Genomic DNA, 12,728 nt, shown 5'->3' with positions numbered 1-12,728 from the left:
TTAAATTCATTCATTTCAGGTTGGATTCTTGAATGTCATGCACAAAAAAAAAAACTGACTTTCTAAACTAGTTGAACAACATTCAAGGCTACTTAGCTGTGAGAGGTCAAATAGCTTTCATGGATGCTTCTTTAATAGAATAACTATGGTATTTCGTAAGGGCTATAGAGTTAAAAACTTTAAAAAAGGAATATATAAGAAATCAAATATTGATTATAATATTAATAAAGAGGAAGGAGAGCCTGGGTAAATCAAGACATCAGCTAATACAACAATAAAAACAAAAAAAAACTTAGGAAAATAAAGAAAAATACATATAAGCTGGAGAATTCCATATATATATATATATATATATATATATATATATATATGTGTGTATATATATATATATATATATATGGAGAATTTAAAAATGTGCTCTTGCCAATATGCCTCTGTAATTATATTTTGTTAAAATGACGAGTGAACTTAGTTTGTATTCCTTGAGCACACAAAGTGACACTTTATGTGACAAAAAAATCAATGGTCCAGGAGTCTCAAGGTCTGAGTTCTAGACTCGGCTCTGCTTTCATCTAGCTCTGTGAGAAAACACGAATAGCAGTCACATATTCAGAGGAGAGTAGATTCCAAAGCCAGGAGTGAATGAGGTATTGCATTTAATCAAAAAGGTGCCTAAAAATTCCTAAGACTCTAATGAGGCAAAAATACAGATACTATAAAGATATCTTGATATTTTAAAAATAAATAAATATTCAAGAATAATTATGTTCTTGCTGTCACAGTAGCCTTTAAAGAAATTCTTAGGTATATCTGGCATTACTCTATAATCCAGACACTAGATCCAGTGTACCCAACCCAAGGTAATATTTTTGGATCTCTTTAATATAAATATAGTTATTTTCTTTTACTGGATCTTTCCTTTGATTCAGTTACTTGAAATAACACTGGCCCAATGTGAATTTGAGGCAAAAGGATTTTCTTACCAGGGACATTAGGGATACCTTATATTATTGTGAAGCTCCAAAGTGTGAATGTTATTTTTAATTATATTTAAGATTATACTCTGCTTTCTGTAGCAGGATAACTATTGATGCCAAATAAATCAGCCTTTGATCTCATTCTGAAATGAGATAATCACTTAAAACTCATCCTGTCTAAATGGACACTGTATGAAGCAATATGGACCTCTGAATCATGTATGGATGGGAAGAGCTAAATGATAAACAGTAGCATATACTCTTGTAATTAAATTTTATTTTGAAATCCTGTATTGTGCTTACTATCCTTACTTCTCCACTAGAATTTGGTCCTCAGTTTTCTCCTTAACCCCTTCAGCACACTCTCCCTGAGCCATCTCCTTCACCATCATGGGCTCCATCACCAACTGTGTATTAACCATCCACAAACCTTACACACAGCTGTTTCTTCTGAGCTTCTGAGTTTTAGACCTCTGCCATTGCCTCTCCCATGTCCCTCTGTACTTCTTACAGAAATATCTAGTCCCACATATCTAACACGGCCCTATGCCTTCAGTTTGCCTGGATTAGTCCCAATTTCCAGTGTTACCTGGCATCCCTCTGATTGGTGTTCCTTTCACTATAAACTGCCAGCTTTGCACAACACTGAGTCAGGTTTGGTCACCTATACCTGTCCTTGCTTGGACTCTGTCATCTGCTCTCTATAGAGATGAATGAAACCAATACAAAGAAATGCTAACAAGAAGCCTGGGCATTGAAGAGACCTTACCTTCCACTCTAGCATCTAATTGCAAAGTAGTTGTCATCACTCCTAGTCACTTCTACTTCCTCAATATGACTTTTCTTCCCCTGTGGCCCCCTTACACTGATCTGGAAGAGTGTCCCCACTAGGTTCCAATCCTAGTACACCCATGGCAAGTTGCTTAATCTCAGTTTCCTTACTTGTAAATAGATAAAGGGGGGAAACGTAACGTGGAGAAATTTTCCATGAGTAAATACATAAAAAATACATATCCTAGTGTGACTTACAACTCAAACTCCGTCATATTTCACTTAGCTTATTGCAGCTGCCTTCTCCCAGTCATGTCTTCCTTCCAAATTCACTACCTTTAAAAACTCTACTGTTAAGATTCTATAATATCTGATTTTGCTCATCTCTTGCTTAAAATGATTCAATGGTTCTCCATAATCATTGAGATAAAAATCTAAACTTCTTAAAGAGAACCTGTGGGGTCTTTGATCATCTACTCCTGTCTCCTCCGACCTTATCTCTTCCAGTCTCCCATCATGCCTCATGCCTGGAATAGCCTCCCAACCTTCACCCAGTCCCTCTCTCAGGCTCCCATGCCTTCCCCAAGGCTCTGCCTTTGGCTAGGAAGACCCAACCCTCTTCTCCACCTGACTTGCTGAATGTCATCCTTCACAAGTCAGCTAAAGCATGTCATTATCTTCCCTCTGAATCCTTCTCTGACCTTGTACTTCCTCCAGTCCTTTCACCACCCCTCTAGTCTCTCCTCCCACCCAAAGGGCTCCTCAGATGCCTCAGAATGGTCATTGTAGCCTAATGTAATTATCTGACTACTTATTCCTCAACCCCAGGAGACTGTAAGACCCTTAATGACAGCCTTTTGGTCTTTCATTTTGTTTTATACCCAACTCCACATAGAGTCCAGCACATAGTAGGCATCCCATAATTAATTATTAAATGAAAAATGATGTCAGGAGTTGGTATCAGGGCCAACTTTAGTTCAGCTCTCAGATCCTTACCTTTTAGTCAATCAGATAAGCTGATTCACATTGCTGTTTATACATGCCCATTTTTCTAAACCATAAATACATTGTAAGCAATTTAAAATTAATCTCCTGTGCTTTTAATGTCAATGCCTCCTACAATACCACTTTCTGAAATGTCTGTGGGAAGGTAAATTGCATTGGGTATAACATTTCTTTAAAAGCTTAGTCCTGTGCTGTGGGACAAGACTGTACTCATCACTGTCTGGTTGCCTAATTCAGAACCTGAGAGCAGTCTCTGAGAAAGATTGAAAGAAATGTCGCTTTACCCAGGGTTGGTTCCAAATGGGCAGCAGCTAATGTGTCCCTGTGTTTTCACCTTCAGAGGATATATTTCCTTGCAAATCTTGTGGCATCTGGTATCGGAGTGAGCGGAATCTGCAAGCCCATTTGATGTACTACTGCAGTGGGAGGCAAAGAGAAGCTGCCCCAGTGTCAGAAGAAAATGAAGACAGTGCTCCTCAGATTTCCAGCCTGTGTCCCTTCCCACAGTGCACCAAGAGCTTTTCAAATGCCCGAGCACTAGAAATGCACCTGAATTCACACAGTGGTAAGTGCTTCCCTTGTTTCTTCTTTTGCTTCAGGAGACTGTATTCTTTCTCTGCATACATCCATATACTCACATATGTAAATATATATAATTCTACATCTATCCAACTATATTGATTTTTAAAATCAAAATCAGACCTGCTGGACTAGCTGATTGTTATTTTAGGTCACTTATACTCACTATATTTATTCTACTAAAAGAACTTGGATCTTAATTCTTTCCAAACAATTACTGTACTCAGATTGCAGGCCAAATCATTATTTTTTTTAACAGTACAATTTCAGAAATAAAGTCTCAATACCCTTTGTATATTGTCATTAGTATTCATTGATTTAAGTGTCAAGTGATCTTTGCAAACTGACCATACTATTTCCCACATGGTATGCAATAAATAGTAGGTACATAAAAATAAGTATTTGCTGAATTGAAATAACACTGTTATTTTGATAGATCCAATTAAAATCACACTTGAGAGAAATTAATTTTTAAATATGAATCTATAAAATGCTCTTGACTTCCAGAGCATGCATAACAGCTTAGTTGATTTATGCTTAGTTTATGATATAAAACCACTGTTAGTATGTTTTTAAATTCCTTAAGAAAAATTAGGCTAAAAAACACATAGTTTTGTTTTTAAGCTCACTCTAACAGCAAGGTGGCAACTTCGGTTTTACTTTAGAATTATATGCCCAGTTATTGTTAGTAGGATCACGTAGCATTCTAATTCATCTCTATATTTTTAAGGAACTTAAGTTAATCGAATGTACAGAAATATATTAACTCTTGATACCTCTAGGAACATTTCTGAACAGAACAAACAAGATTTGAGCATCACAGTTCTTTAGGACCCATGACACAAAACTTAGAAGGTGCTTCTGGGTGATTCCCTTTACTGGTTTTTCTTGAGTTGAATAATTAAAAAAACTGAAATAGGTGCTGAACTTTAAAAAAAAGCTAGCTCCAACCCCAGTGCCCTAGTACAGTACAAGCTTTTGTCTTGGAACCTATAAAAATAGGCAATTTCTTTTCCAATCATTCTTTTTCCCTTTCCCTACAAATGAGCTATCTTTATGTAGGTGATAAAGCAGAGGAATCAGATACGGGTCTGTTGTCCCATGGTGAGTAGCCAGCCATTCACAAAACAAAAACAGAGATGATCTTTCAACTAAATAGAAAAATAAGCACTGGATCAGTGAAGGAGAAAAGGAGACACGAATAAGAAGTCCCCTTTGATTACTGTAGGACTGTTTTTTTTTTTTCTACCGTATTTTCAGCTTATAAATAAAAAAGACAATTCTCAATTTTGTCAAAAGTGCAGAGAGGGGCACCTGGGTTGCTTAGTGGTTAGCGTCTGCCTTTGGCTCAGGTCGTGATCCTGGGTCCTGGGATCAAGTTCCACATCAGACTCCATCTGCGAGGAGCCTGCTTCTTCTTCCTCTGCCTATGTCTCTGTCTCTCTCTGTGTCTCTCATGAATAAATAAATAAAATCTTAAAAAAAAAAAAAGTGCAGAGAGCATGAGCCATACATGATTTAGCCATCTGCCAACAAATGGGAACCAGAGTTGACCTTAGTGAGTCAAAGTGTCCAGATCTCAATTCCCATACATAAGGAGATGAGTTTTCCCCATAACAACCAAGCAATCCTCCAGATATCAAGTGGGTGTTCTACAATTTAACTCAATTCTGATACTATCACCTGGAGACAGTGTCAGAGTCTCCAAATTAAGGGGTCAGCCCCCTGCCCTAACTTCAGGTGCCAGTAGAAAGCCCAGGCTGTTACCTGTGCTTCCACCAACTAGCTGTAAATCAGAAGTTGATGAGACCCCCCTCTTTGGGTTCAATTAATTTGCTACAGTGGCTCTCAGAACTCAGGGACCCATTTACCCACTAGATTACTGATTTATTATAAGAGGTAATGATAGGAACAGCAAGGTGGAAGACATGCCTAGAGCAAGGTATGGGGCAAAGTACGAGGAGCTTCTGTGCCCCCTCCTAGCCTGTCGCTCTCCTGAAGCCAACTGGGAAACTCTCTGAACCCCATCTTTTCAAGTTTTTATGGAGGCTCAGTACATAAGCAGGATTGATCAAATCATTGACTATTGGCAATTAAACTCAATCTCCAGAGTTTGGGGAGGGAGCACTAAAAGTTAAAGCCCTCGAATTACAAGGTTGGTTCTCCTGGCAAGCAGCCCCACCCTTAGGTAACCAAAGGGCTTTCCAAAAGTCGCTTCATTAACAGAACAAAAACACCTTTATTACTCTTATCACAGGAAATTCCAAGGATTTAAGGAGCTGTGAGCCAGGAAGCCTGGTCAAAGACCTAACATGTATGAATAACCAAATATGTATTTCTTATAAATCACAACCTCACAATAAGGTTTCCTCACCAGTAATTGATGATATTCAAAATATTTTATAACTGACCAGGAACAGGCTGTGTTCAGTCAACACAGATGTCGATCCTCAATGACTGTTATTAGTGTACTGGTACCTACCAGCTGAATACCAGCCTTGGATAGAGATAAACCATGTTCAGCAAAATTAATACATAAAATTCCAGATTTGTACCAAAGATAAATTAGGAGGTTATTAATTACTTTACCAAATGGTTCCTATTTGGATTATTTTGAATAAATATCTAATCTAGTGCACAGAGGGTTATTTGATTTGCACACAGGTTATCAATATCAACTCTAATGGTATGCCTCCTTCTTTCTAATGTCGAGTATAGAGTTGTAATGAGAAGGTTCTTGGATTAGAAATTATAAAATCTGAGGTTTGGGCATGGCTCCATCATTTAATAGCTTTAATGCCATAATCAATTCCCTTGATTTCCTTGAATCTGTTTCCTGACTTGTAAGATGGAGACAATGAAGACTGTCCCACTGTGATCTGATAATGCTCTGGAAACTATGAGGTATTATTACCCTGATGACACCTGGCAAAAGATATCTCAAGAAAATAGCCAATGTCACACATGAGATTCTGAAAGATTTCAATTCATTCCTGCTCTGTAAAGGTTTTTATCATTAAAAAAAAACCCAATGCGTGTGGTTCTCAGTATTCTTATTTTGTATGTCTCTCCAGGAGTGAAAATGGAAGAATTCCTCCCCCCTGGTGCTAGTCTAAAATGCACCGTCTGTAGCTACACTGCTGATTCTGTGATCGGCTTCCACCAACACCTGTTCTCCCATCTCACTCAAGCTGCCTTCCGATGCAATCACTGCCACTTCGGCTTCCAGACTCAGAGGGAATTATTGCAGCACCAGGAGCTCCATGTCCCTGGAGGCAAACTTCCCAGAGAAAGTGATATGGAACACTCTCCAAGTGGAACCGAAGACAGCCTACAGCCAGCCCCAGACTTGTTGACCAGAAGCGAACTCCCCCAGAGCCAAAAGGCCATGCAGACTAAAGATGCGAGCTCTGACACAGAGCTGGACAAGTGTGAGAAAAAGACTCAGCTCTTTCTCACTACCCAGAGACCGGAGATACAGCCTACAACAAATAAGCAGAGCTTTTCCTACACAAAAATAAAGTCTGAGCCCTCTAGTCCAAGACTCGCCTCATCTCCAGTTCAGCCTAATGTTGGGCCTTCTTTCCCCGTGGGCCCTTTCCTATCTCAGTTTGCTTTTCCCCAAGACATCACAATGGTCCCTCAAGCTTCAGAGATCTTAGCCAAGATGTCTGAACTGGTACATCGGCGACTGAGGCACGGCAGCAGTAGCTACCCTCCGGTAATTTACAGCCCCTTGATGCCCAAGGGGGCTACTTGTTTTGAGTGTAACATAACATTCAATAATTTGGACAATTATCTAGTGCACAAAAAACATTACTGCAGCAGCCGATGGCAGCAGATGGCCAAGTCCCCAGAGTTCCCCGGTGTTTCGGAAAAGATGCCTGAAGCCGTGAGCCCCAACACTGGTCAAACCTCCATAAACCTCCTCAACCCAGCTGCTCATTCTGCTGATTCTGAGAACCCACTTCTTCAAACATCCTGCATCAATTCTTCCACCGTTTTAGATTTAATTGGGCCAAACGGCAAGGGCCACGACAAGGACTTTTCCACTCAAGCGAAGAAGCTGTCCACCTCTAATAGCAACGATGATAAAATTAATGGAAAACCTGTCGATGTGAAAAATCCCAGCGGCCCCTTGGTGGATGGGGAGAGTGACCCAAATAAGACAACCTGTGAAGCTTGCAATATTACCTTCAGCCGGCACGAAACCTACATGGTCCACAAACAGTATTATTGTGCTACACGCCACGACCCCCCGCTGAAGAGGTCTGCTTCCAACAAAGTGCCTGCCATGCAGAGAACCATGCGTACCCGCAAGCGCAGGAAGATGTACGAGATGTGCCTACCTGAGCAGGAGCAAAGGCCTCCCCTGGGCCAACAGCGATTTCTGGACGTGGCCAACCTCAGCAATCCTTGTACCTCCACTCAAGACCCCACGGAAGGGCTAGGAGAGTGCTACCACCCGAGATGTGACATCTTTCCAGGAATTGTCTCAAAGCACTTGGAAACGTCTCTGACGCTCAGCAAATGTGTCCCCGTTTCCAAATGTGACACGACTCATTCCAGCGTTTCCTGCCTAGAGATGGACGTGCCCATAGATCTGAGCAAGAAGTGTCTGTCCCAGTCTGAGCGGACCACCACGTCCCCCAAGAGGCTGCTGGACTACCACGAGTGCACCGTGTGCAAGATCAGCTTCAACAAGGTAGAGAACTACCTGGCCCACAAGCAGAATTTCTGCCCGGTCACGGCGCACCAGCGGAGCGAGCTGGGCCAGCTGGACGGCAAAGGCTTCCCGAATCCAGAGAGCGAGCGCGGCAGCCCGGACGTCAGCTACGAAAGGAGCATCATAAAGTGTGAGAAAAACGGAAACCCGAAGCAGCCTTCCCCCAACGGAAACTTATTCTCCTCCCACTTGGCCACCCTGCAGGGCCTGAAAGTCTTCAGCGAAGCTGCTCAGCTCATTGCCACAAAAGAAGAAAACAAACACTTGTTTCTTCCCCAATGCCTTTACCCCGGAGCAATAAAGAAGGCAAAAGGAGCGGACCAGCTCTCTCCGTATTACGGAATAAAGCCAAGTGATTACATTTCTGGTTCTCTCGTCATCCATAACACTGACCTGGAGCAAAGCACAAATGCGGAAAGCGAATCTCCGAAGGGCCTGGCTTCCTCCAACGGCTGTGCGGGGCCGAAGAAGGATTCCCTGCCGCTGTTGCCCAAGAACAGAGGCCTGGTCATCGTGAACGGGGGACTGAAGCAAGAGGACAGACCCGCCGCCCCCCCGCAGCAGGAGAACATTTCCCAGAACCCTCAGCACGAAGATGGCCACAAGTCGCCCTCCTGGATCGCTGAGAACCCGCTAGCCGCCAACGAGAACGTGTCGCCTGCCCTTCCTTCGGCCGAGGAACAGTTGTCTAGTATAGCAAAGGGCGTGAATGGCTCTGCCCAGGCCCCCACCAGTGGGAAATACTGCCGGCTGTGTGATATTCAGTTCAACAACCTCTCGAACTTTATAACCCACAAGAAGTTTTATTGCTCATCACATGCGGCCGAACACGTCAAATGAGATGACCTCATGAGCAGACACCCGTCACCTTTGGTACCCGTGTTATAGGATGTTGTTCCACCCAGTCCAGAAACAAAAACAAAAACAACAAAAACAAAACAAAAACAGAAGCTGTTTGAATTACATCTGGGCAATCAGGAGATCGTTCATTAAGGCCGAGTTGAAGACTTAAGGTGTAATTCCATTACAGTCCATTAGTAAAGTGTATTATTGGTGCCATTTTCAAAAAGAAATTAATTTATTTTACCAGCAGTATTCATAGCTGTGGTTATGTTATTTTTTATTTAAAAACTTTATATTAAAGTCATTTGTAATGTTATTGTATAGTTATTGTGTAGCACATATGGTTTGCACTGTATAGTAGCTTTTAAAGAAAATAGTCACGAACAATACAGAAAAGCATTTTAGAAATAGCTTCAAAAGCACTTGTGTATCTTGATTTCTTCTTCTATGCTGTTGCAGATATATGTAGATGCTAAAATATAACTTGCAAAGATGTTCTAAATACACGTGCTATAAGTTCGCCTTAAGATTTCAATTCTTGGATAATCAGGCTCTGTTTGCACTTTATATTTTAGCAGATACAGTCTCTTAGTCACTAGGCTTTGCATTTGTATGTAGCTGTATGTTTCTGTCCATTTTCTTAATCTTAAACATGTATGTTAAATGAAGATGGCAATTTTTTTCCTGTATAGTACTTGTATTTTCTTTCGCTGATGCAGCTCTGTCTCAATTTTTAAACCTTTGCTGTTAAATGCAATACTTTATAAAGAATGAACAAAATTACTGGAAGCAGTATTGTAAGTAATGAGGTAGTATTAATCAGTTTTATCTTTTGAAAGGCACAGTCTAAATCGAAACCCTAAACTCAATGCTGCAAGTATGAATTTAATTCATATATAAGATCTATTTAAATATAAGAGTAGCAATACTGCACCTGGTGATCACAAAGATAATGTTCTACTTCTGATAGAAATAATTTCTCAACAAATGTTGTTACTATGCATGTATATGGATGGAATAAAATTCCAGATTGTTGGAGAAGTTTGGCATACTTTTTTTCTTTAAAATACAAAGGAAAGTCTTAGTTATGAGAATAGGTTCAAAATAGCACTGAATGGCTGAATATACTATATATGTGTGTGTGCATATATGTGGTAACATGATGGCAAATCAATAAAAGCATAGATTGACCATTATATGCACCTAATTGATATAACTTGTATTAAAATGAACAGGAGACTCCAAACTGTGGAACTAGAAAACTTTTCCGTTACAGTTTTGTAAAATGAGCACTGTCTTTCTATTCTCTACCCCCCAACCACCACCACTGTAGCACAGAAAAAGAACAATTCCCTGTGTCTGAAAGGCTTGCAAAACCTATGCACAAGAATTGTAACAAATGTTGATCAAATGCACCCAACTTTTAAATGAAGTTTACCAGAGAGAGAGGTATGAAGAGATACAGCCAAGTGATTCTGATGAGTAAAGACATACAAATTTCATGCCTGCAATTTGCAAATGACCCATCTCATTTGTACATCCCAAGGGTTTACATATTGATGGGGAATGGAGAACAGACAACATGAGTCAGGTCATGGAAGCCCCAACGGGATATCCAGAAGGGGTTGAGGTGTGGGTCAGTGGACAAGATGGCACCCATTGCCAATCAAGACAGACTGCAGTCTACTGCAGTTTTAGAAACATCCTGATCTGTAGAGAAAATTACCTCATCTGTGGTTAAGATGGCTATTACTTGCCCATATTGGATTTGGTAACATAATGAACATAAGAAGGTGCTAGCCCAAATGTAACATAAATTCTGTGACAAAACATAAAAAACTATTACGTTGTCAACATTTCTCCAGTTGCTTGTCAAGAATTACTATTTTTAAGTGTAAAATCTTGACCTTCAGTAAGATCTTCCATTTCAGTAAGTGACTAAACAATGAAGTGAACAGAACTGATCAGCTTAATAGAATTTTTCAGGAGTCTCTTGAAGCAACAGAGTGTTGGGGACACACAGGATGTTCATAAGGATAAGGACCTGTGCATTTCTCAGGTGGGAACTGGCAGGACTGGATATTTGTAACAGGACTCCCCCCTGCATCTCTTCTTTTTCCTCTTCTTTCTGAAAAAAAAAGAAAGAAAGAAAGAAAAAGAAAGAAAGAAAGAAAGAAGAAAGAAAGAAAGAAAGAGAAAGAAGAAAGAAGAAGAAAGAAAGAAAAGAAAGAAAGAAGAAAGGAAAGAAAGAATGAAAGAAAGAAAGAAAGAAGAAAGAAAAAGAAAGGAAAAGAAAAAAGGTTGAGACGCACAGAGAGGAAGGAAGGAAGTCAGCATATCTTTATCGATCACTTGGGATTCTCCCCTCTATTTTGAGGATGAAGGCAGAGGTATAATCCATGACTGCTTCCCTAAAGGAATTTATACTCTGGTTCAGTTCAGAGCTTCTTAACCCTATTCCCTCAGTAGAATCACTTAGGGAACATTTTTTAATTGCCAGTGTATATATATTTTTGGTGTATTGAGCTTTACATGAGATCAAATAAAGAAAAAGTCTTGTCTAGGAATCTGTATTTTTAAAAATCTGTCCGAGTGGTTCTAGTATGTGGCAGTTTTGGGACACGCTAAGGGACAAACTAGGATGCGGTACAAAGGATGAATGAGACTAAGTGGAAAGATAAAAAGAGAAAGAGGACAGGTTTCTGGTTGGCTCAGTTAGGTAGGCATCTGCCTTTGGCTCAGGTCATAATCCTGGAGTCCTGGGATGGAGCTCTGCATTGGGCTCCATGCTTAGCAGGGAGCCTGCTTCTTCCTCTCCCTTTGCCTGCTGCTCCCTTTGCTTGTGTTTGTTCTCTCTCTCTCTCTCTCTCTGTCAAATAAATAAATAAAATCTTTTAAAGAAAAAGAGGAAATCAATATGAGATGAAAGAGTTGGGAAAGATTGTGTGGATAAGGGAGGGTCTAGTAAGATGAGTACAATGGTGAGGAACACTACCTGACCTTCTAGGTGCCCTGAAATATTTATGTACTATACCCAAAAGAATATTTCTGATGTTGTTTGTATAGTTGAAAATTAGTTCCAATAGTCATTCACAGAAGAAAATCAATTACAGAGGCTGAAATAGTGATGTTCAGATCACAGCTAGACCCTGGAGAGGACAGAGGAAGAAAACAATATTTTTACACGTGAAGATCAGTTGTAAATGCTAGCATGAAAGGATGTGATGGTGAAGAGTGAGTAAAACTTTTCAAAAGAAGAGGGCTCAGATTGGGAAGTAGAAGAAAACACGGGTATAAATAGAGATCTGGTCTCACAAGACCTTGAATGCCAGACTGAGGTTTATGGGTTGCCTGGTACCTTGTCTCTTACATAGAGTCATTAAGTGAAAATTGTGTTCAGGAAAAGTGACAGGATGAAGTGTGAGGTCTGGATGCTAGAGAGAGGGAGATTTGCTAGAAGGCCGCAATGATGGTCCACACGGGGACTATGTGTGGGACTAGAGCCCACACCGAGTGAATAAAGAAGGACAAGTCTAGGTAAGCCTTACATTATAACAGATATTGAAGACCAAATCAAAGAGAAGCCTCAAGGTCTTCAACTCTCACTGATGGAAACATTCTATGTTCAACAAGACATTAGGTCAGAATATTAGCCCCAGTCAAATGGTCTGGGGGAAGGGTGATAAAAAGAATGACAGTTTATATCAGTTCTTCAGATTGTCTGTGGCATTTAAATCCTCTACAGAAACACTAAAATCTACTAAATCAGAATATCTGAAGGTGGGCCTGGATTTCTAGGGGTTTTTAGCAAAGCAACTCTAGGGTAT

General features: G+C 40.3%; 1 protein-coding gene across 3 annotated transcripts in view; it reads left to right on the top strand.

Moving 5' to 3' along the window:
* ZFPM2 (zinc finger protein, FOG family member 2) overlaps positions 1 to 9,950 on the top strand; it is a 459,958-nt gene extending 450,008 nt beyond the window's left edge. For all 3 annotated transcript variants that reach the window (XM_041768467.1, XM_041768466.1, XM_041768468.1), the window contains 2 exons: positions 3,094 to 3,318; positions 6,407 to 9,950. In XM_041768467.1, coding sequence (XP_041624401.1) covers positions 3,094 to 3,318; positions 6,407 to 8,898 — 2,717 coding nt within the window. In that variant the 3' untranslated portion in view covers positions 8,899 to 9,950. The remainder of the gene's footprint in view (positions 1 to 3,093; positions 3,319 to 6,406) is intronic.
* The last annotated feature ends 2,778 nt before the right edge of the window (positions 9,951 to 12,728 follow it).

The sequence above is a fragment of the Vulpes lagopus genome, chromosome 9, assembly GCF_018345385.1.
Source record: "Vulpes lagopus strain Blue_001 chromosome 9, ASM1834538v1, whole genome shotgun sequence".
Classification (NCBI taxonomy): domain Eukaryota; kingdom Metazoa; phylum Chordata; class Mammalia; order Carnivora; family Canidae; genus Vulpes; species Vulpes lagopus.
The sequence above is the reverse complement of the archived record's forward strand: the minus strand, read 5'-3'. Positions and strand labels throughout refer to the sequence as shown.